Source organism: Quercus suber, unplaced genomic scaffold (assembly GCF_002906115.3).
Source record: "Quercus suber isolate HL8 unplaced genomic scaffold, Cork oak 2.0 scaffold_329, whole genome shotgun sequence".
In the NCBI taxonomy this organism is placed as follows: domain Eukaryota; kingdom Viridiplantae; phylum Streptophyta; class Magnoliopsida; order Fagales; family Fagaceae; genus Quercus; species Quercus suber.
The window spans coordinates 585,800-611,553 of NW_027069782.1; the positions used below are offsets into that span (position 1 = coordinate 585,800).

Consider the following 25,754-nt stretch of genomic DNA (forward strand, 5'->3'; position numbering starts at 1 on the left):
AATGATGCATCCTTTTTTGTACAATCTTAGCAAATTCGTACTGATCCCCTTTGCTAAATGAGTTGTCAAATCATGTATTTTATTTCTTTTTTTCCTGATCTTAAACATCCAAGCAAAGGAAAAGAACCCTATTTCATTTCATTTTATTTAATTCCCTCTTAATTCTTCATTTCCTTTCCCTTCCCTTACTCAAGCTCCCAAACACAAGGTAAGAAATCTATAGAAACTAGGAACAACTTTTATTCTATGAAGGGTTTTTTTTTTTTTTCCTGGAAAAAAAATCCTCTTTACTCTTCCCTGTAAATTATATCCTGAATTACAATTAGAGCAAAGAGATGCATAAGAATTTGTGTGCATAGATATGCAGCCATCATACAAGCGCATCCTGCACTTGAGAGAGAGAGAGAGAGAGAGAGAGAGAGAGATATTACAGCATGGAGGGCAAAAATAAAGCATCGTTGCCTACAATTACAATTACAATTACAACTCTAGCTCACATCATAAATACTGAAAATAGCACACAAAGTCACTCTGGAAACTTGAGCAGCAATCCCCAATCCACAAGTGTGTAACTGCCTAACTGGATCGCACATAAGCAGATCCTCTCTTTTGCTATAGAACAAAATGTATCTTACTTGTTAAAGAATATACCCCTCTTCTTTCCTTTCCTTTTCTCACCAGCCTGCAAAACATATTAAAATATGTAAAGGATAATTTAAAGTAATAATTTATAAGTATAATCTCTTATCCAAGGTCAGAAGCATACATATCAAATATGTAACACACCTAAATGATTAACATGTGAAACAATTATGAAATCCTTATTTCTCAGCAAATATAGAAAATTTGACCATTCTTTTATATCACAACTTTAATGCTTTTTGATAGGTAAGAATAATTTATTAAAGAAAGGCTACTTCATTTACAAAGGACACACAGAAGCCTAATGAATTACAACATGAAAGAATTACATACAAAATGGCAATGGCTTTATAACAATGCAATAGAATTGCTATTTGTAAAGGACCAGGCACGAGACCACTCATATACGGAACAAGTGAAGGTTAGTACTTTCCGCATCTTCGAAAGTGCACCAATTGCGTTCCTTCCTTACAGTCCAAATCAAATATAACGGAACAATGTTCCAAATATCCAATGAATACTTGCAAACCCAATTTCTCCATCTAAATATAAGGTTGATCATTTCCAGTAAAACCCACTAAATCCAAAGAATTCTAAAAACAAAGGTCCACAAATCAAATCTCTCAACATATATCTGGATCTCGGTATACGTCCAGATTGTCCACTATTCAAATCCAGAACAGACTCAGATTAAATCTCAACAAAAAAAATTTTCCATATTAAATCATAAGATTGTTCTGAACTGCTCTTTTCCATGTTTGAGCAGAGCCTGTTGGTAATCGGACAATAAATTGCAAACTCTAGGTACATTGGAGGGGGAAAAAGGATGGAGACGAATGTATTATTTATCCTACCCTGATTGCAGTCAGCATTGAAAGCCAGATTATGTAATACTTCACATGAGTTATTCATCTACCTACAAAAACAGAAATAAGAACACAGCCCCAAGCACATAGACATTTATACAAAGATATCAAAAACAAATATTTCAGCAGTTTTTAGGTTTATAGGAAATAAATCTGAGCCCAATATAGTGGGAAGATTTTTGAATGGTGCCTACATGGTTTATGGTGTTTATAAAGCCAATCAGTAAGGCTAGTTGGAGTACAAAAAAATCTCTCTCAAGATAAATCTAATGAGTTTAAGAATGTCTGAGAATCTCTTCGTGTAAGAAGCATTGTCTTCTCTATCTCTCTTTACCTCTTACAGTCTTACCTTCTGTTCTCTTTCTCAACATTTTATTTCTTCTCCTCTCCTCCATTAATTTCTCCCCTTTTATCTCTCAATTTGAGACTAGGGCATAGCCTCCCTTCTCTTGCCATCTTTCTATCCTCTCTCTCTTCATAGTTGACAACAGTTTCAGAGAGAAACATAATGGTACCCGAAAAACTGACATCCAGCAGCAGCATCTCCTAGTGAAAAAGGAAGAAGTCCCTTGGATTTCATGCAAAGGAGATCAAGACATAGTCCCAACTCTAAAGGAAAGATGTAGGTCACCCTAGAAAGACTACATAAGGGGCCTTAGCAAGTCTATACATTCTTTGATTTAATACCCTGTAAGATCAATATCACAATCTATAAGGTCTGCAAGTTCTACACCTAAGAAATACCTGATTTGGTACGTGCAAACATACATACATCCACATTTGAAAATTAATGCACACAAATATACATGCCACTCACACACAAACAAAGATACATCTACATTCTAAGAAATAGTATATCGAAGTATAAGCAAAGAATAGCCAGACAAGTTTGCTGTTCTACATGGACAAAAGTCAAAGTTCCATGTCAGTTATACCCAGCCAAGAACCGCTAGAAAATGAAAAATCATACCCTTCGGATGAATAATCTCAAGGTGAGCACAATTGTATCTCTAAAACTGCAGCAGGAAGAGGGGGAAAAAGGGATAAAAAGTCAGTCAAGATATTTGTTAAGTAGGAAACAAAATCACAATAAACAGATAAGAACAATTCCAAATTATAAAGATAAGCTTCTAAAACAGAGTAAAACATCAACGAAGGTGAAGCAGGTTGAGAAGCAAGCTACCCCTAATTACTCAAGAACTTAATTTGGAGCTATTCTCAGGAGGCAAGATAAATATTCCCTGCTTACTTTAAATATAATATAATATACCAAGCAACAAAAATGAGAGTTTAAAAAACTGACCAATTTTGATTTATTTTTTTATTTTTTTATTTTTTTAGTGAGGGGAGAGGAGGCCATGAGCCCACACTATTGAGGGGTGGGGGGTGTTGCTAATAAATCTATATATATAATATATAAAAAAAAAAAAAAAAAAAAAAAAAAAAAAAAAAAAAAAAAAAACCACCCAAATTCAACCTCCACCTTAGGGTGGGGGACGCTGGCAATCCCATAAATACCTCTATGTTTTTAATGCAAAAAACATAGATTAGTTTGAATGATTCAGATCTATAAAAATATTATGATTAGAGTTAAAAACAGGTGGAGCTCCAACAACCTTGATGGGCATGACCATTATGATGGCTTATCTCATAAGATATGTAATAATAAATAGATAAGACAGGTTTAAGTATTTATATGTGATAATAAATAATAAAAATGTTATTATGTATCGCTCTTACAAGGGAAAGACATGCCATTTGTAGTGGCTTTATCTTAACAATATTGGGGAAAAAAGTCATTAATACTGGAATTAAGTGGAAAAATTATCAAATTTAATATATGAACACATAGTTAATATTCTTTGGACAAACTTTAGCTACAAAATTGGTTATAGCATTAGGCTACAGCCTTATTCAATATCTTTTTAATGAAAGTGAATTTTAACAAATCCACCATTGGATCACATCTTTTTTCTTATATTCTCCATGCTTGCAAAATTTCTAGAAAATTAAAGATTAATAGCATTGTTATCAATAAATTATTTAAATTACAAGTTTTTGTAGTTTAAAATTATGCATAAAATATCAACTTATAGATCATAAAGTGTCATGTGAATTAAGAACGTAAAGAATATGCAATTTAATGGTTAGATTTTCAAAATATGTAGTGATTTTTATTTTATTGAGTAAGATTGTAGCCTTAAGCTTCAACCAATTTTGTAGCTAAACTTTGTCCATATCTTTTATTTCCAACTTTCCCATTCCATATTTTATGTCATACTATTACTTTCACATCCAAGTTACCTCTAGCCACAAAAACTTATATTTTATTTGTTTTTTTTGTTTGTTTGGGGTGGAGATAAAGGATTTTTTCAATTGCAATAAAAAATTGTGATTTTGTAATTCGCTGCGGAGATTGGATTTTTAATATAGTTAGAAATTTTGTTCAATACCGGCCGATATGGCCGAAATTATCATACCCAGTAAGGTTAACCTGGGAAGCATGGACACGGGCAAAGGTATGACACGACGACAAGAATTTTTTTTAAAATTTATAACATGACAAGGCTGGACGGCACCCCGAATGAAGTGTTTGTGCTTCCTAGCAGTTAACCCCCTTGAAACATACTGGATTAAATATCAGAGTATTTCAGCTTGTTTTAGCAGTTTTAGTCAATTTTGCTCATTTTGGCCTGAATGAGAATTTTGGACTCGTACAAGATTTACATTTTTTTTTTTTTTGTAATTTTTGAAATTAAAGAGGATACTTTTGGTATACGCTTGCCTGGCCCTAGTTCTATGGTGTTGCCACCAGTGTTTGTAAATGCATCAAGCAAACATAAGCACATAGGCCTCTTAGATCCTAGGCGTGATTGAAGTAAAGTGCATATTTTTCAAATTAAATATCTAATAACCTTTAAGAAGACATATCTGTAACATATAATAATAAAAATTAAAAACTCAAAATTTTTATATTTTACCTAATAGGTAAGTGCAATTGTACAGTGTTTGTAAGTTCAAATTTTACTTAAGTTATTTCAATTCTTAAGATTTTATATAGTTAATTAAAAAGATTATCAATAGACAATATTGCAGTAATCTAGTTGTAGAAAGTTTAAATATAACATAATTCTCTAGTGCTTTATATAAATACATAACCATGATCAAATAATGTATATGGTTCAATGAACATACATCTGAAAATTAGAGACCAAAAGGCACAAGAATAGTAATTAATATTGTTTGTATATTTTGACATGTAAATAAAAATTGTTTGTGTAACACAACACCTTAAGAATAATGGTTGTATGGTAAATCATTGGTTCATGTCATTTCTTTCAAGATCAAGCAATTAATTTTGATTATTCATATCTTTTTTAGCAGTAAAATAAAAAAGCACGCCTCAACCTGCTTTGTACTTCTTCAAAAAGCACCAAAAATGCATGCCCAAAGCATGCTTCATTAAGTGAGCCCTTTTTTTTTTTTTGCCCAAGCAAAGTGCTCAGACCCTGGGGCTTCGAGCTTTGAGCTTGAAGTGAACCTAAGCATGCTTTTAACAACACTGGTTACCACTAGCCTCCACCATGTCCTCAGCCCTCCCTCTCTATCAAGTAGTAATTTTGAATCAACCTGACAAGGTTTCATGAGTGTTTCTGTTACCAATGCAGGTATGCTTGAAAGAAGCTTTGGAGCTTAGGTTGACCTGGTGGGGGAAGCTGTTAGAGCTTTGAAATGGTTTGGTCGTGGAGCAGTGGTGGTGGAGAATTTTGATTTTGTTAACTGCTTTCTGAAATAATTTTTGGCAGCGCAGAGGAACAAATCACAGTAGGAAAAGGAGCTTTGATTTTGCAAATCTTTAGATATTTGGGAGGTAACATTCAGCTGTTTATGAAAGGATTAACATGCAAGTGGCTGTTGGTGTTGGGGGTCATGTTGACAAAGATGTGCATAGAGCCATCTGTCTGATAGTTTACGTAGGTTAGTAGATTGATATATATGATAAATAATTGGCTACCTATTTACAATGCTTGGTGTAGATGGCCTCTATTTTTATTTGTCCAGTGTGTGTATATCTGTATGTGTTTCTAAGTTCCCAATGCGTCTTTATTGAGATTATTATTTTATCCTACTTTTTTCTTTATATTTATGTATTAGCCTAATTATGACAAACACACACACACACACACACACACACATAGAGAGAGAGAGGGAGAGAAAGTACGTAAAACTTAGTTTATAAGAAAAATAATGCCAAGGATGAAAACAGGAGTTAATCGTCAACTTCACATAAGGCATCCATTATATCCTTTTACAAGTGCAACAAAAAGGAAAAGTTATATCAATTTTAAATCAGCAAATAATCACTTGGTGCATTTCATGGTTTTATGAAATCTCCATCAAATACAATATGATCAAAGAAAAAGAAACAGTATGAGAAACACTTGTTATGTACCTGCTAACATCAGTTGAGTTGCTATCTGCTCTTAAGAGATGCTCAACACCACCAGAACCAATAATTAAAAATTCTGCAGTAGGTCCATAGGGAATTGTAACCTACAAAAAGGAAAAAGAATGAAATCAGAATGAATAAATACCCACAACTTTATAGAACAACAGCAACAACAAATCTTTAGTCCCAAAACTATGGGGTCAACTATAGCTCCTCAAGAAACTAATCAAGGTTGTTCACGTGTAATATTCAATTACACCCTAAATTATTCTATAAAAAAAGAGTATACCTGTTATGACCCGGGTGCTGGATAAGTTATTTGAATTTAGTTTAGCGATAGAATAAATCTTCCTAGATTAGATTAGTATTGTTATTTATTTTTATTCAAATTAATTCCTATGTTTTAGGATTTTTTGATGAAGTTATCTCATCCTTGGCTATTAATGTACATTGAATGAATTAATGAGAATTAAGCAGAAAATTAGCCAAAAATGTCTATTTCATCTCTCAAGTTCAGGACGTTGGTCATCTCAAATTGACTATCTTTTATATTCAATAAATTATCCTGGTTCACAATAACACCACTAACAGCCTGTTTTGAAATCTTAAAAATAAGAATTCCATTCCATTGGAATTTGACTTGGTCATTGTGGAATTGATGTAATTCAAACGGGGAACTGATTTTGAACAGTATAAAAGTAAATCAGACCAGAATAGGTTGGATTAGAGAAGAATTCAATTCCTATGTTCCACTAGTGGTCCATATTTTTCCCTAATTGATACAGATCCTCTCTCTCTCTCACATACTCAAAAACACATTTTGTTTATCTAGTCTTTATCATTTTTAACTATTTATTTTGTTATGCTAGCCATGGAAAAATGCTGAACACAGAAAATGGGAGGATTTTGTCACACTAATGGTCATGGTGGAGGTTCCATCACATAGATAAAAAAGAAGAAAGAAACTTGGCTGTCATTTACATCTGTATATAGGGATGTTGGTAAAAAATTAGAATGACTAACTCAATTAAGTTCCTCTCTAGTTCTAAACAGCACAAGTGGATTAAATCGAATGCTGGAATTGGTTTCAAAGAAGACTTAAAGGATTCTCTTATAAGATTGTAAGTACAATCCTTTACAAATAATTCTCTTTTTTACATATAGCACATACATTGGCCAATGGGATCTAACTCAAATGGCACTACCTCCCTTTGTAAGAGTCAGGTAGATGGTGAGGTCATGGGTTTAAGAGCCACCAGGTGCATGAGTAATTTACCAATAAAAAAATAGAACATAAGTTAGGTAAACTAAGAACTGTTGGAAAATAATTCCAATAGTTAATGGAAGAAGCTGGTCAATCATATTAGCTATTGACACTTGATAATGATATGAGATACAAAATAAATGAGATCCCATAACTATGCAGTAGTATCAAGGATGACCAATATCAAAATGCGGTGAACTTTAGACTGTATTGTATAGAATTAATCGGCCCCAAGTTATTGAACTTGATTGAGTTTGCTACGGCATGAGTTGTCAAGTAATCATTACAATTCCTATTTTCTTGAATGTTGTCCATGTTCATACGCACCAATTGACACCAAATATCTTATTAGTATATAATACACTAATTTCCTTCACAAACCAAGGAAAATAGGATATTGACCTAACCAGGCTATGAAAGCCTTGTTTCATGGTACAGGCCGAACTCTTAATACCCTCAAAAAAGATTAAGCAAGTAAGGAATCATACATCTGTGGAGGGCGAAAACTTTTCAGAGGCTACAACACCACTTGGTCCACTACACTTGATATTGTAACCTTCCCTCTTTATGGACAAGGTAGCTGGTTCCCATATATCAAGATATCCTGTCTGTAAAAAAAATTATTTATAAAAATTGAATTAAGCTTCAGAAAACGACAGTTTAAAACCAAAAATAAAAAATAAATAAAATAAATAAAAGGATTTAAGAACTCAATATTAACATACTGGAAACAAAGAATGACAAAATGGGGTTTTTCATTTAAGCCATACCGAATAGGATACTCTATATGAAGCATGACCACTATAAAGAGTCTTCTCGATGTGGTTTTGCATCTCAGGATCTGTAAACAAGTTGAAAAGAATGGTATGCCTTTAGCTTTGCAATATATTATACCTCAAGAACCAAGCAATTTATTACCCTGAGAGTCTCAATGACAACAATATGTCCAAAAACATTCAAAATATGCTAGCACATAGTAGAATTAAATTCTAGTCAACAAGAGAAATAAAACATCAAAACAGACACAGGCTATCTCATCAAATGTGAAGGAATAAGGAAAACAAATCAAAGAATTATAATGTAGGATAGCCACAACAAAAGAAGACATCCATCCTTTTTTAACAACCTTTAAAAATAATATATATATATATATATATAATATAAAAAACACACACTACATCAGTTGTAGTTACTTCCACAAAGGAGCGTCGCTTAAAGTTAAATTTGAATAACCATTTTTAACAACCTTTAAAAATATATATATATATATATATATAATAAAAAAACACACACTACATCAGTTGTAGTTACTTCCACAAAGGAGCGTCGCTTAAAGTTAAATTTGAATAACCTTGGTTCAATTTTCCAATTACGCAGTGAGACAACCAAGGAAGAATTCGTCACCAAAGAAATAATTAACCAAGCAGAGTCCCAAACTAGGAAACAAGATGGACTTGAACTCTAATTTGTCTTTCCATTTAGTATACCTTGGCCACCAGTTTGAGAAGCAGAATCATGATGTGATATAAAACACAAAAGAAGGAAGCAAACCAGATACAATATGGTAATCATGAGGTCTCATGTGAAGCTCTAGAGTTAGGTGCTTGTAAGATATTGAGCTCTTATGATATCTAGCTAGGAAGCACGGACACTTCATTTGGGGTGCTATCCACGTGTCGAACCCATGTCATACTAGTGTCATACCCACCATGTCATTAAATAATTTTTCAAAAATTGCTCGTCGCCGTATCATATCCATACCCATACCATGTCTGTGTCTGTGCTTCCTAGATATCTAGTACACATTACACAGTTTGACCATACTAATGAAACTGGAAAATACTAAAAAGAGTCTATGAGGAATTGAAAAACTAAACTAAAAACTCATATACTAATGATATTACCTCAATGATGGGAAACCTATTCCTGAAAACTTAAAGGGTATGTTTGGTACGCTAAATAGATCAATGGAAAAGTAATAGTTCTTCAGTCGTTTGGTTACACTTTCATTATAAGGAATAGCTATTCACCCTCACTGCCTAGCCTATTCCTCATTTTTAAAAAATAGCCATTCCTCTTAAAAATTAGAGGAATAACTATTAAGTGGCCTGCCATAATAGCTTCATAATATAAAATCCTTATAAACACCTTCTCTCTCTCTCTCTCTCTCTCTCAAATTCAAAAGAAAAAGAAAAAAAAAATCACACAGACCCCTACTTAGCTCCATCAACCTTCACAGCTGGCATACCACACTGAATTGAACCATGGAAGCACCATCTTGTGGATATGAATAAAACAAAAGAGCTCTACTGGAGTTTGATGAACACAGACCCCTACTTCTTAGCTCCATCAACCATCATGGCTGGCATACCACACTGAATTGAACCATGGAAGCACCATCTTGTGGATAAGAATAAAACAAAAGAGCACTACTGGAGATTGATGAACTAGTCAACCAAAGCAGTGACCAACCTGAACTTGAATATTTGAGACTCCATGGTGCCTTTCAGATCTAAAAATTCCACAGTTCACCGGTTGGTGATAGGTCCATCTAAAATGGAGTTCGTGTAGTTTGCCTTTAACCCAAGAGATGGGATTTGTGATGGTAATGGTGACTTGGTGGTAAATGAATGTCATATTTTTTGGATTGGAGTTGGGTCTTAATAAGATGGTGGAAATGCTTTTGGATTTGGTGATATGAGTATTGGTGGCTGATCAAGTAGTTGATGGCAGGTGGGCTTGTGATAGAGCAACTTTTTTTTAGGTGCTAAAACTTTGTTGATGCAACAAAACCTTAGTCCCAATTTTTTTTAGGTTGACTATGAATCCTCAACAGATTACTTAGGGTTGGTCACACGTATATTTATCCTCCATTCTATTCCATCTAATGTCATACTAAAACTTCATTATTATTATTATTTTTTATAATTATCATACTTAAACTTCGTTGATATAGAGGAAATATTTCATGTGCACAAAACACTCCTAAAGAATTACATGTGAAAAGAAAAGCCATTGATTAAACCTACAACAGATTTCACATTGCTTGTGCCTATGTTTTGGGACAACTTGAACAACAATGTCAAGAATCCAAATTTCAGCTCAATAACAAATAGCTCCACACCATTAAATGTTCAGCTATTCCTCTCCCTCCATATAGTCCACATTAAGCAAAGAGGAGTTGCGTTCAATACAAATGAACTCCCATTCTTTCCATACAAACTCAATTATTTATTAATCTTTTCAATTGTTAATATTTAGAGAGGAAAAAAAAAACTAGAATTATCAGATAAAATATTAATGTCCTTTTTTTTTTTGCTGGGTAATTGTCTATTGCAGGGGATAGAACCCCTGCACTAGCAGTTACATGGTGAACCGGGTAACACTTAATGTCCTTTTAAATGAAGGATTTATCAATTTTTAAAAGGGGGAATGAAAATTGAGGCCTACAAAAGTTAATAAAATCTTAATGAATACAAAAATTATAAAGACATTTTAGGAAATTAAATTAAAATATTATCTTGTTCCAACATTTGTCATGTCATATCAAACACATGAATGAGAATACTTATTGCGCTACAATAGTTTCCATTACCAATGATTCCCAAATGTGCCCAAAATGCATTTTCTAGATCCATTTTTTTCTTCGTAAACAAATACTATGTTTCAAAAATGTTTTAGAGGAGATTCTCCTAAACTTCTTCAATTGATTAAGAAATGGGTCCTCCATAGATATACAAACAAGTAACATTAAGCAACCAAACAAGTGATAGGAATACAAAACCTATGTCAACTATTAGGGGAAAAAAATTACAATATAAAACATAGAAAAGCTCAATAACAAAATCAACAAAATTAGACAGACAAAGACACTCCAGACAATGCCTCCCCTCCCCCTTCCTTTTCCTGCGAGTACCAGAAAATTTAGGAAACCAGGCAAAAGCACAGGAATTGATAAGCACCACAATAAAAAGAATCAGGGGAAAGCAGTGCAAAAGTAAAACATAGTTCAAAAAAAAAAAAGGAGAACCATGCAAGACTTGATTCATCAGATTATAATTACTTACCACAAGTGATCCTTTTGTGGTCATTAGCAAAAACCTTAACAAGCTCTCCCTGCATTCACAAAGAAAAAGGTTATGATCAATCTACTAAAATTGTCTATACATCTAGAACTTTTTTTTTTTTTAAGTTAAACAAGCAGTAGAACACCAAATGCCCAGATGTGTAATATACACCAGTTTGGACAATATATAAGTATATTCAAGGGAGAGAACATGAGCTGACTTCATATTTTACAGAGAACAACTAAAAATAGGTATTATTATGAATAAGATAGAATACCATAATCAATACCCACTCCATCCCAACATAAATGTCTTTTTTTTTTTTTGGGGGGGGCGGGAGGGGGGGAGGGGGGGGGGGAAGTAAAAGGGAAAAAAGAGAAACAATACCTTGCGCTTCCTGTTGTCCAGAGGCTGCACTTCAATAGCAAGGTATGTTTCAACATCATCAGCTGTGACAAGATAGTTTGGTTGCTTTGCTCCTATCACCGGAAACAACATAAGACCCACATATCTAGATAAGGATGGTAATAAAACACACACAAAACCAGTGAGCTCAAGGAAAACAAAAAGATACCATCAATGTAATTAACAGATCCATCTTCCATGTGCCGTACCCACTGGCAGTAAAAAATAAAAAAAATCACAAGATTATAGATTAGTATTTGTTTCACATCTAAGTATTCCACAATATTATGTGTTTCATGGTGCATTTAGGAAATTTCTGTAACCAAATCCCATAAAATGAGATGAGAGATTCAAAGAACAGATCCTGAAAAGGCACCTCAAAGTTACAACTGGTTGTCCCATTAATAGAATATCCACATGCCTGGAGCTCCCGCCCTGGAACAGCTTCGCCTGAAATTTGAAGGCCCTCTATCGCTGGTAATGGATCATCATCTGCAGCTGCATATAGAAATCTAATCAGTTTCAAATAGCCAACAGCAATGCCGAGACGTAACAGCAAAACTGAAAGTAAAATAAAGTTACCCTCAGAAAACGATGAGGAAGGTTCTTCAAGTACGGGCGCTAGATAAGGAGAATACGAGGAGCCAGGATCATCAATTGTGGTTGTGTAAGGTGAGTTTCCTGAACTCCAATTTGCTGAAGATTCTCTTTCATTCTGGTTTCCCTCTGATTCTGGATCATCCATCTCACTGTTGCTGACTGGTTCACGAAATGTGACCTGTTTGCTGGTGATTTCTTCACCATAACGTGCTGCATGTACCTCACTTTGAGTAACAGCAAGCTGCCCAGGTATACCACGGGCTGCTGGAATCCTGCAAGACAAACAAAACACTTGAGCAGGACAACACATTTATATGATAAAAAAAATACATATGCAGCTCTTGCCATGCAATCATCATGATGCACTGACAATCAGTACATAACCTCACAATAAATCCAAGAAATGCAAGCTTGTTTTACTAGGCGAATATTAATTAGTTGTTGAAGGTAACAAAGGGAAGAGATTACACAACAGTGGAAGGAACAATGAGACATGGACAGCAAGATCCATCATCAAAATCATCCTTAATTGAATTAATTATCCAGAAGTAAATTTGTATGAACAAACAGCCAAGATAAGCTACCATGTGCTGAGAAAGCCATCTTTAATAAGCTAAAAAATGTTCAATCTTCCTGTTTTATCTTGCAATCATGGAAAATAAATTTTCAAAAAGTAGCAATCATCTAGAAGCTCAAGCAAACCAACACTGGACATTCAGAATATAAAAACAAGAACATTCATCATCTTCTTATGTGAAAACCAGGAAATTCCAAATAATCCATATTTGAGCTCCAGAAATAAGATACTTGAATCTTTAAGCACAGAGAGTCTGTTAAGTGAGATCCAAACCATATCTACTATGTGATGTACTAACAGTCAAAGATATCACCCAAACTAAAACACATCTTACCAAAAAACAACCACAAAGAAAAAATTCCCAAAATGGTAGCATACATTGAATCGTTGCTAAATAACGAGAAGAATTTTGACAAAAAATTGGTACTTAAAATCCCACTTCCACTCCCTACTACCATCAGTTACCTTCCAAAACACTCCCCACTATCATCCGAAACCTTTTAAGTGGTCATCAGAACCATAAAGAAATTAGACAACCTATGAGCAAAAATGTAAAATAAAATTAACAAAATTTAGATACACACACACACATATCCAGCCCCAAGTTGTCAAAGCTGTTTCCAAAATTAGCTCCATTTCCCAGTCACAAAACTACTGCAACCTCAGTTGCCTAACTTATCTTCAAAAATATATGAGGCAGAATGTCACTACTAAAGCTATCCCAGAAACTAACATTTTGTCTGCCTCCAGATATAAACAAACCTTTATTGCAATTTGTTATAAGTAAAAAATTTCATCAAGAAGAAAATAAGGGGTGCAACCCTAGTACATGAAATACATACAAGAGAAACATCCAAAAATAAAACAAACATTTAGTGCATTACAAAGAACTAAAACAGTTGCATTCATTCGAGAACTGAGAGAAGTAAAATAGTGGAGGAAGAGGGGGATTGTGAAGATAAACACTGGATCTAGCAATAAAAGAGGTGGGGAGGGGGGAGACACAGAAAAAGTCGTGGGAGTGGGGAATCTCTTTTTATCTCCCCCCCCCCCCCTTTTTTTGTTCAGGATATGTCAAAATACACAAAGCTCTCACTGCATATTATATATAATCATTCTCATTACACCTTTAACATGAGCCTTTTTAAAGGGCTTATCTACCAAAAAATTTCGAAAAATAAAAAATACAAGCCCGATCCGTTTTATGCATAAAATAATAGAATACAATTTTCACAAGAAAATCATTCCACTTCTTTTTGTTCTTGAATCCCAGCCTAGCTAAAAGTTTCACATAGCACCCATACTCTGATTTTACTACAAATCCACTGATTTTTTTTAATATAAATAAAAATCATTGGACTAAAAATACAAAATACATCTTGTTTAGATATTCAAGTTTAAGCTACCTATGAATTCTAAGGAAAAGGAGGATACGAAATAACCATAGTGGAAACATTGGATGGACATCAAGTGGTTGATATTATCCTCCCGGGACATGAACTTGTTTCAGAGTGAGAATCAGTCCAACTTGATCAACCATTAACAAGTAATCCTAATGTATGTGGATTTGGTCAGGGGGATGCAGAAATAGTACTTCAAGATCCACTGCGTGTCCAAGGCCTTTTGTTTTTCTTGGCATCTGTTATTTTAGCACAAATATTTTTGGTTCTTAAAAAGAAACAGTTTGAGAAGGTTCAATTGTCCATAATGAATTTCTAGATTGTGGATTTATTAACATAAAGTTAGTAAAAAGAACCAATTCCTGTTGGCAATTATATAATTATGTATGATAAAAAAAAAATTATAAAAAAAAAATGATCCACTGATACACCAGTTGCATCAAAAGAAACTAAAAGATTTAGTTAATAATTGGCGCGGGGGGGAGACCACAAAAGGTGCTAAATTAAACAATCTTTAAAAAAAAAAAAGTAAAGCACTTCCAAGTGCAAAGGTTGTGTACAACAATCAATAAAATCCATTATAATTACAACAATCAAGAAAATCCAACAAATTCAGAGAAGGAATGAAAACTAAAAGCAGCCATCCAATCATTCAAAGTGCATAACAATACATTTAGATCCATCATAGGTTGTTCAAAAACAATCATTTTATTAACTAAACAGTTTAACAGAATACCGTTCAAGTTCATTTTTTTACATCTTGTAACATTGACAACTTATTACAAAAACCATACTCAATAAAAGGCTACAAAACACCATAAGAATTTTATGATGAATGGCTTCCAGCATCTAAAAACATTCATGCTTAAAACAATCAAGACAAATATTACCTAATAAAGAACAAAGAACAAAAGGGTTTTTATGGGACAGTGTTTCTTCACTTGTTAAAGAAGAATTGAAGCAATACTTATTTGAGCTTATTAAGTGCCCAAGCCACCTATAGTTATAGTACTCCTTTTGGGGAGTCCGCTAGGGGCTTACACTTAACCAAGATTATCCACTCTCTTTTTTGATAGATCAATAACAATTCATTAGAAGCAGAGGTACACCTTATATGCAAATTAAGTTTGTTTTAAGCTGATATCTTATAAAATGCAACAACAATCATACTGTAGAATCCTAGCTATCTTCTTATTCACAAAATGCAATTGTTATATATTTCAAATAGATTAAGGTTTTTAAACCTCTTTTTAAAATAGAAAAATAAGATCATATTAGTTTCAGAATCTTTTGTAAGTATTGCATCAAATTTTTAACTTGAGAATAAAGGTAACAACAGAGGGAATGGTAGTGGAGTCCAACTGGCTGCCCTAATAAAAAAGGTGTCAATTAATCAATAAGAATATGTAGATATTTGATTTCATACAGAATGTTCACAACTTGCTCTCATTAACACATTTTTGACAACAATTCACGCATACACGACCATTCAACATAAAAATTCATTGAGAACAGAACCCACCAACAAATGCAGATGGTTGTAATTTGTACATTCAGTTCACAGTAGCAGTCTCCATTTGACCAGGCTCACCTGCTTGCAAGAGGTGAATACCTCCCCAAGTCCTCGGGTTCCAGATTTTGTGCTGCAACACCACCCAAACCACTCTGATGGTGACTCAATGGATCCCAATCTCTGACCGTCTGAGCAGCAGAAGTAGAAATTGGTATCTTTCCATGGGAATGTGTTGGTTGAGGAACCAGTTCAAGTTCATTTTTGTTCTGACAGAAAATTTATATAATTAGAAAAAGTGAGAGAGAGAGAGAGAGAGAGAGAGAGAGATGTGTAGAGGAATAACAAGAAGGCATATGAGCATACTGAAGTTATCAACGGTGCACCAATGGTGTGGGCTGGTGATTGTGGAGCAAAATTCGGGTGGTTCACATCTGAACGCCAAGGTGTTAATTGATATTGAGACTCCTTTAGCTTTGACTATGACCAAAAAAAAAAAAAGAACATGGTCAAGATAATCAACTTTGGAAAAAGAAAAAACAAATAATGCTCTAGTAAAGAAACTATAGTAGTAAGATCAATTATTGTCGCCCAATAAAGGAGAGACTTTGAAACATAGTCTTCAACTTAATCAATCACTTAACATTTTGTGCCTTCAAATGTCCTCAGGTTTCTTCCTCTCCATGCGCCATATAAGAAGAAAGGGGACAGCATTTGATATCACTTTGGACAGGGTTTACCTCCAAACCAATTTGGACGAAAATTCGTCCAACCCACTACGAGGTAATTTAAACAAACATCCATGTGTACTTTTAGTCACATAAACTATTTATAAGTCATGTGACTTGTTTAAATAATTTAATGAGTCATGTGATTCAATACACACGAATGGTTTTATGAATAGACACAATGGGTTAGAGGAGATTCCTTCACACCAGTTTGGAGGAAAACTTTATCCTATCACTTTATTCTGGTATCTATTGAAATAACCTTTGGATAGGGTTTACCTACAAACCAATTTGGAGGAAAATTCATCCAACCCACTACGAGGTAATTCAAACAACCATCTATGTGTACTTTTAGTTACAAACCTACTTTAGAAGTCATGTGACTTGTTTAAATAATTTAATGAGCCATGCGATTTAATACACGTGGATGGTTTTATGAATAGACACATAATGGGTTGGAGGAGATTCCTTCGCACCGGTTTGGAGGAAAACTTTATCCTATCACTTTATTTTGGTATCTATTGAAGGAAACTCTCCAGCAAGTCAAAAATGCCACAACTAACCTAGGTATCATCCAAAATCCCAAACAAAGAGAAGACTGGCAACCACAATTCCTGCACAATAGCGCAATGACGAAGTCCAGTCTCCTTAATTTGCACAATCAGCTACAATTTTGTTACATTCTCCAAAATTATCCACCATTAGGGTTATCATCTGATCTGCCATCCAACCAACACCCCCCCACCCCTGCAACCCAAAAATAAAAAACACTTTTGCTGGGACTTCAACTTGCCAAATGCTTCTCCAAGATAAAACTAATATCTAAGCATCCCCCTCAAGGCCTAGAAGTAAGACCTAACCCCAAACTTCCAATTCCTCAGCAAACACCCAAATCCAGGATATCTTAAGCTAACATTACACAGTTTAGGTTTACTGATCAGTTAACGATCAATGCCAGATGAAACAATTCAAAACTCAAAACGGAAGATTAGCCATAAAGAATCTCAAATATAGAGAACATACCTCAGTAAGAAGGAGCTTCTCCTGCAAATGTTTGAACAAGACCTGCAATAAAGCAGAAACTTTTTTTAGAAATTTTAATAATTTCCATCAGGATTTCTTTAGAACAAGCCAAATTTTAAAAATATGAAAAATTATCCTCCATGAAAGCTCTTTTTTTTCTTTTTCATTTTTAAGAGTTGGTGGGGGGAGAGAGAGAGAAGGGAGGGGAGGAATTATTAAAATCCCCTCTAGAAGCAAGGATAATTTCAGATATACATAACATCAACAAATGAAAAATACAGTGCTCCATCCCCTTTACCACCATCCACCAAATAAACTAAATAGAAAGCCAAATTTTGAGGGGACGGGGTGTGATTTGAAACAGTCTTCTAAGCATTATGCCGGCATTCCCTATATTGAAAATAATATAGGCCAGATAGAATACTAGAGCTTACATACAAGAGAAATTTTTTTTTTTTTTATAGAGAAATTTTTTTTTTTAAAGTGAGCTTAGAGTGTGCCTTGAAGCAAGGCACATCTAATATGGCCCAATGGCCAACACGTAAATATTTTAGTGGCCCTCTTGAAATGTCTCCTTTGAGAGGAACACACTTTAAAGTGCAACTAGCATGCAATATTACATAAATGTATGAGGAATGAAGTTAGTTGACCACGGCTATAGCTGCACAATTAAAATCAAGGCTGAGCATAGCCATAAATTTGTCACTAGTTATATCTAGATAGAATCTAATGGTTCATATCTAGATAGAATCTAATGGTTCAAGATGGTTCAGGTCTCTCTCTCTCTCTCTCTCTGACAAGCAATGTAAAGTTTCTCATAAAATCCTCAGTCATCCTCCTTAAAATATTAACTTTCGGCAAGTAACGCTCAGCCACCAAGCCAGTATAATCTAAGCTTGAAGCAAGTAATTCAAACTTGCTTGCTAAGGGAAGCTGGAATGTTCGCTTGTTAAGGGATCCTAATGATTGGGAGATGGGTGAGGTGGATGAATTCCTCCGTACCTTGGGTTCTAATTTGCCTCGTTCTGAGCTTGGAGACCGTATGAGGTGGATGTTGACAAAGAAGGGGGATTTTGATATCCGCTCTTTCTACAACAAACTTCGTTGTCCTTTGCCTATTATCTTTCCTTGGAAAGGTATTTGGAAGGTTAAGGCTCCTCCGCGCGTCTCTTTCTTTGTTTGGACTGCGACTTGGGAGAAGATTCTTACAGGAGACATTCTGAGGCGTAGAGGAGTGGCTTTTGTTGACCGGTGCATTATGTGTCGTAGTAATGGGGAGACGGTGAATCATCTACTTCTTCATTGTGAAAAAGCTTATCTGCTGTGGAGCTTGGTTTTTAGAACTTTTGGGATCTCACTCTTACCTATAATGCTTTTTTTTTTAATAGGAGGAGATTTTATGTAAACAAGGTGTATAAACAGAACTCTCCTGAAGAGTTGTACAAAGAAAGATTATAAATGGTACACAATTACAAGAACATAAAAAATCTTCAATTTGTATATCTGGAGTAAATTAATGGATAATAATAATTCATTTGCCAGCTAAAGGTACGAGTAGTGGAAGCTTATGAATATTCAGCAATTACTATGGTCTACTTCGAAGATATTTACAATATGAAAGAAGCACGAAAGAAGCAATGTCTATATCAGAAATGACAACACATGAAAATTATTTAAACTTGACCTTGACATTGCTAACAATAGACTGGGCATCAGGAACTGGTGGCTGCAGAGAGTACTCTGATAGAAGAGGCAGCAAAGACGAAACAAATGTTGATCTTTCTTGCTGTGCATCCTAACAGATATAAAATAGAACCATAATACTTAGGTTAAATTATTAAAAAAAAAAAAAATCAGGAAATATGACTAACAACCTAATCTGCTTTCCTAACGCCATTTGTAGCATCAAATTTACATAACTATTTGAGAACTGATCTATGGAAGGTTTTTTTTGGTGAGGGGGGGGGGGGGGGGGGGGGGGGGAAAAATAAAAGAGGATTGGGCCTAGGTTGAGCCTGAAGGGGACCAATTATGTATTAAGGAAAGGGAATGGGCTCAAACCAAGCATTTTGGCCCAGAGGTCAAGGGAATTAGCCCAGAGAAGACGTGTCTGAANATGGGTTCTGCCAAGATCGGTTGCAGATACGCTTTTGGTTGGTGGAATTGGTTTGGAAAGCATTCTTCTAGCATTTGGAATTTAGCTCCTTTGTGCCTTATGTGGTGTATCTGGAGGAGCGGAATTGGAGAACTTTTGAGGATACGGACAAATCCGATAATCAGTTACTCGCTTTCTTTAGTGGTTCTCTTTTTGATTGGACTAGGGCTGGGGAATCACTCTAGTGACTCTCTCCCTTTGTTCCTTAATTCTCTGCTTTGTACTTAGTTCTTATGTTGGCTTTTGTTTGTTTTGTTGTTTTTCTTGTTGTTTGTTTCCTTCTCTGTAATCCTTGCTCTACCTTTTGTTTTTCATGAGGTAGCTCTTTGAATATACATATTTTTACTTATCAAAATTGAAAAAAAAAAAGTAATTCAAACTTGCTAACCCTGAATTGACATTAAAAAAAAAAAGGGGGGGATGGAATAATTAAAATAACCAAAGGTTTTGTTGACAATATAGTTGAATATACAAACACAATATCAAAATCCACCAGGTATGAGAAAATAAGAAAAGAGAATCATAAAACTACCTGCAATGCATAAGTGAGACGTATATTTTCCTCAATTATGTCTTGTCTGTATGAGAGAGCTTTTGATGCAGCATCCACAAGGTCTTGCTGCTGCTGATCAAAGGCCTAGTATCAAGACAACCCAAAAACTTTAGATCAAACCCCAAACTGAAATAAGGGGAAAGGAAGGTAATAAGATTTGTAAAAAAAAAAAATACTGCCTACCAGACGCATATAAGCAATGCGCTTTTCCAGAACATATTTTTCATTGCGTATTTGCGCTTCCTGTCATAACATATTTAATATTAGTCACTTCAATTAGCATATATTCATCCTACGAGAGGAAGAAAAGAAGAAATATACACTTGCCGTTTTTACCTTAACAGAATAATCTGCAAGATGCTTCCGTAATTGCATAATCTCCTCTTCTTGTTCCCGAATCTTGACAGCAAGATCCTACACAAATACATCTGATCCATTAAATATTTACCTTAAAAGAAGAAAACCAATTCTTCTTCTCCTATAGAACTAAATGAAATATACCTGCTTCCAGAGACTGCTACTATTATTAACTTCAGTTATCGGCATCAGCCCTTGTCCAGTTAAATTGAACCGTGCATCATGTTCTTCCATTTGATGCCTAAGACAAACACACAACATTGGCGAATTCTACCGAGTGACATTTTTATAGACAAAATAGAGTGATCTATACTCTAGAGTTGTTTCATCTTGTTTTGATGTTTTACAAGACATCTTTGGAAGAAATATATACATATTAATGAGTGAAAAAGAATCAAAGTTGATATTTTCGGAGGAAAATTAATGCAAGTAAGCATTTGAGTTAAATTGGAAATGGTAATGTAGATTATACCTGCCCGGAGAGAAAGGAATTGTAGATGGCAAAGAGAAGAAGGCATTATCTGGTGGAGGCCTGCTGGTGTCGGTGTTGCTTTCTGCACGACTCTGCATAGTAGTAGTAGCCTCACTGTTTGGCTTTAAATCTTGATGGAGAATAATTGGACCTGATGGAGCAATCGACGCATTGTTCATGTTCGTGTTCCTAAACCTATCGTCGGGAGCTGATTCATGACCCCGCCCATTCCATGTATGTCTTTGAGCCATTGATTCATCTACCCTCTGCTGCAATCGTCAAATCGTAGTTTAGTGTTTCTTATCTTTCAGAGTTCAAAGAATTTTGTTTAACTTAAAAACAAAAAACAAAAAACAAAATCATACATATCTGTCGAGCTCAAGAATTTTGTTTTGGAGCTCGTTCCGCAAACGAGTGTTCTCTTCAACCTGTTGTTTGATGGTAGCTTCGGCGGCTTCCACGGCTTTTATTACCTGAAACAAGTTGTCGTTGTTGTTGCGATCATTATCATTATCGACGATGTTGGTGGCGGTGACGGCCAAGCCGGAGAATTTATCGGCCAATTTAACGTCATCGTAGCCATTCTCCATGTCCGATTGAATAATCAAACACGAAGAGATGTTGGTAGGTCTAGGTCTAGGTCTAGGGCTAGGGTTCCAAAGCGATTTGCCTGAATCTATGTTGGGAAGTGAAAATAGTACAAGTAACACTAGTCGGCATACTACTAGTATGTATGTATGAATGAATGAATGAAGATGACCTAAATAGAAGAATATTAGTAGAGAGATGTATATATATATTATATATATGAAAGGAAATGGAGCAAATGAGATAGAGAGAGACAAAGATAGATATACCCACCCACCCAAATATCAAATAATCAAATATCAGAATCAGAATCAGAAACAATTATGTTTGTTTTGGGGGTGGGAATGGGATTCAAAGCTGGGATGAAGAGGAAGAGGAAGAAAGAAGAAGAAGAAGTTGGAAATTCTTAAAACAGCCTATGACTGACTGACTGACTTACAAAAGAGAAAAAATAAATGGAAGGGAGAAAATAATCAAATTTTAGTATTACTTGTAATTCTCCTTCTTCTTTCTTTTATGTTATATATGTCATATCATGTGATGATTTTTTTTTTTTTTTAAAGCCTATATATGATACTCTTACCTATAATGCTTTTTTTTTTAATAGGAGGAGATTTTATGTAAACAAGGTGTATAAACAGAACTCTCCTGAAGAGTTGTACAAAGAAATTATAAATGGTACACAATTACAAGAACATAAAAAATCTTCAATTGTATATCTGGAGTAAATTAATGGATAATAATAATTCATTTGCCAGCTAAAGGTACGAGTAGTGGAAGCTTATGAATATTCAGCAATTACTATGGTCTACTTCGAAGATATTTACAATATGAAAGAAGCACGAAAGAAGCAATGTCTATATCAGAAATGACAACACATGAAAATTATTTAAACTTGACCTTGACATTGCTAACAATAGACTGGGCATCAGGAACTGGTGGCTGCAGAGAGTACTCTGATAGAAGAGGCAGCAAAGACGAAACAAATGTTGATCTTTCTTGCTGTGCATCCTAACAGATATAAAATAGAACCATAATACTTAGGTAAATTATTAAAAAAAAAAAAAATCAGGAAATATGACTAACAACCTAATCTGCTTTCCTAACGCCATTTGTAGCATCAAATTTACATAACTATTTGAGAACTGATCTATGGAAGGTTTTTTTTGGTGAGGGGGGGGGGGGGGGATGGAATAATAAAATAACCAAAGTTTTGTTGACAATATAGTTGAATATACAAACACAATATCAAAATCCACCAGGTATGAGAAAATAAGAAAAGAGAATCATAAAACTACCTGCAATGCATAAGTGAGACGTATATTTTCCTCAATTATGTCTTGTCTGTATGAGAGAGCTTTTGATGCAGCATCCACAAGGTCTTGCTGCTGCTGATCAAAGGCCTAGTATCAAGACAACCCAAAAACTTTAGATCAAACCCCAAACTGAAATAAGGGGAAAGGAAGGTAATAAGATTTGTAAAAAAAAAATACTGCCTACCAGACGCATATAAGCAATGCGCTTTTCCAGAACATATTTTTCATTGCGTATTTGCGCTTCCTGTCATAACATATTTAATATTAGTCACTTCAATTAGCATATATTCATCCTACGAGAGGAAGAAAAGAAGAAATATACACTTGCCGTTTTTACCTTAACAGAATAATCTGCAAGATGCTTCCGTAATTGCATAATCTCCTCTTCTTGTTCCCGAATCTTGACAGCAAGATCCTACACAAATACATCTGATCCATTAAATATTTACCTTAAAAGAAGAAAACCAATTCTTCTTCTCCTATAGAACTAAATGAAATATACCTGCTTCCAGAGACTGCTACTATTATTAACTTCAGTTATCGGCATCAGCCCTTGTCCAGTTAAATTGAACCGTGCATCATGTTCTTCCATTTGATGCCTAAGACAAACACACAACATTGGCGAATTCTACCGAGTGACATTTTTATAGACAAAATAGAGTGATCTATACTCTAGAGTTGTTTCATCTTGTTTTGATGTTTTACAAGACATCTTTGGAAGAAATATATACATATTAATGAGTGAAAAAGAATCAAAGTTGATATTTTCGGAGGAAAATTAATGCAAGTAAGCATTTGAGTTAAATTGGAAATGGTAATGTAGATTATACCTGCCCGGAGAGAAAGGAATTGTAGATGGCAAAGAGAAGAAGGCATTATCTGGTGGAGGCCTGCTGGTGTCGGTGTTGCTTTCTGCACGACTCTGCATAGTAGTAGTAGCCTCACTGTTTGGCTTTAAATCTTGATGGAGAATAATTGGACCTGATGGAGCAATCGACGCATTGTTCATGTTCGTGTTCCTAAACCTATCGTCGGAGCTGATTCATGACCCCGCCCATTCCATGTATGTCTTTGAGCCATTGATTCATCTACCCTCTGCTGCAATCGTCAAATCGTAGTTTAGTGTTTCTTATCTTTCAGAGTTCAAAGAATTTTGTTTAACTTAAAAACAAAAAACAAAAAACAAAATCATACATATCTGTCGAGCTCAAGAATTTTGTTTTGGAGCTCGTTCCGCAAACGAGTGTTCTCTTCAACCTGTTGTTTGATGGTAGCTTCGGCGGCTTCCACGGCTTTTATTACCTGAAACAAGTTGTCGTTGTTGTTGCGATCATTATCATTATCGACGATGTTGGTGGCGGTGACGGCCAAGCCGGAGAATTTATCGGCCAATTTAACGTCATCGTAGCCATTCTCCATGTCCGATTGAATAATCAAACACGAAGAGATGTTGGTAGGTCTAGGTCTAGGTCTAGGGCTAGGGTTCCAAAGCGATTTGCCTGAATCTATGTTGGGAAGTGAAAATAGTACAAGTAACACTAGTCGGCATACTACTAGTATGTATGTATGAATGAATGAATGAAGATGACCTAAATAGAAGAATATTAGTAGAGAGATGTATATATATATTATATATATGAAAGGAAATGGAGCAAATGAGATAGAGAGAGACAAAGATAGATATACCCACCCACCCAAATATCAAATAATCAAATATCAGAATCAGAATCAGAAACAATTATGTTTGTTTTGGGGGTGGGAATGGGATTCAAAGCTGGGATGAAGAGGAAGAGGAAGAAAGAAGAAGAAGAAGTTGGAAATTCTTAAAACAGCCTATGACTGACTGACTGACTTACAAAAGAGAAAAAATAAATGGAAGGAGAAAATAATCAAATTTTAGTATTACTTGTAATTCTCCTTCTTCTTTCTTTTATGTTATATATGTCATATCATGTGATGATTTTTTTTTTTTTTTAAAGCCTATATATGATGTCTATTGAGTATGACTATTGAGAATTGAGTGCGCGTGGGTTTAGGTTATAACAACAACAACGACAACAATAATACATTACAGACATACATAACTTTTATAAATAAATAAATAAAAATACATACATATCTCCAAAAATAATAAAAATAATATAATACATAGTACTACATGCATACAATTGGAGTCTAAATCTTCTGGCCACTTTTTTACTCCACTCTGTACTCCACTAATAAATATTTGTCACTGTTTACCTAATTAATTAAATAAAATAATAATAATACCATAAAGGGGGAGGGAACGCACAGCTAGGAATGGCAATGGGTCGGGTTCAGGCCAGGTTTTTCATACCTGGACCTGGCCCGCGGGCCAAGACTCGTGGCCCAGACTAGGCCCGTTTACTAAACTGGTTTTTTTCTGGGGCTCAGACCCATCCCCACGGGCCCGTGGCCCCGTTAAGAGATTGGGTCCAATTGTGGCCAACCAAAAAAAAACTGAAGCGTTTCTGTTTCTTTTCTTATTCTCCTACATTTTCTAGCAATCAAACAATGCACCAACAATCAAAACCTTAGCCTAGTAAAAGAAATTGGAAAAAAAAAAAAAAAAAAAAAACACGTCAAACTCATATTTAACAGNTTTTTTTTTTTAAAGCCTATATATGATGTCTATTGAGTATGACTATTGAGAATTGAGTGCGCGTGGGTTTAGGTTATAACAACAACAACGACAACAATAATACATTACAGACATACATAACTTTTATAAATAAATAAATAAAAATACATACATATCTC

General features: G+C 34.7%; 2 protein-coding genes across 3 annotated transcripts; both read right to left on the reverse strand.

Moving 5' to 3' along the window:
* Positions 1-334: 334 nt before the first annotated feature.
* On the reverse strand, positions 335-22,155 carry LOC112032131 (uncharacterized). 2 transcript variants are annotated; one of them, XM_065783152.1, is made up of 20 exons: positions 21,435-22,155; positions 21,070-21,335; positions 20,742-20,838; positions 20,577-20,654; positions 20,424-20,483; positions 20,220-20,324; positions 19,217-19,327; positions 17,533-17,574; positions 16,148-16,261; positions 15,863-16,050; positions 12,277-12,566; positions 12,071-12,192; positions 11,864-11,906; positions 11,677-11,768; positions 11,290-11,338; positions 7,993-8,063; positions 7,711-7,830; positions 5,962-6,062; positions 2,479-2,524; positions 335-682 (listed from the first exon to the last, which is right to left on the reverse strand). In XM_065783152.1, the coding sequence occupies exons 1-20, from the start codon at positions 21,657-21,659 to the stop codon at positions 632-634; spliced, it is 2,271 nt and encodes a 756-aa protein (XP_065639224.1). In that variant the 5' UTR covers positions 21,660-22,155; the 3' UTR covers positions 335-631. The 2 variants fall into 2 exon arrangements, with proteins under 2 accessions (XP_065639224.1, XP_065639223.1); XM_065783151.1 differs by having other exon boundaries at positions 21,070-21,338.
* Positions 22,156-22,431: 276 nt separating this feature from the next.
* Positions 22,432-24,282, reverse strand: LOC136071604 (uncharacterized). The gene is made up of 7 exons (XM_065783153.1): positions 24,168-24,282; positions 23,804-24,068; positions 23,476-23,572; positions 23,311-23,388; positions 23,158-23,217; positions 22,956-23,060; positions 22,432-22,668 (listed from the first exon to the last, which is right to left on the reverse strand). The coding sequence occupies exons 2-7, from the start codon at positions 23,980-23,982 to the stop codon at positions 22,543-22,545; spliced, it is 645 nt and encodes a 214-aa protein (XP_065639225.1). The 5' UTR covers positions 23,983-24,068; positions 24,168-24,282; the 3' UTR covers positions 22,432-22,542.
* Positions 24,283-25,754: the final 1,472 nt, after the last annotated feature.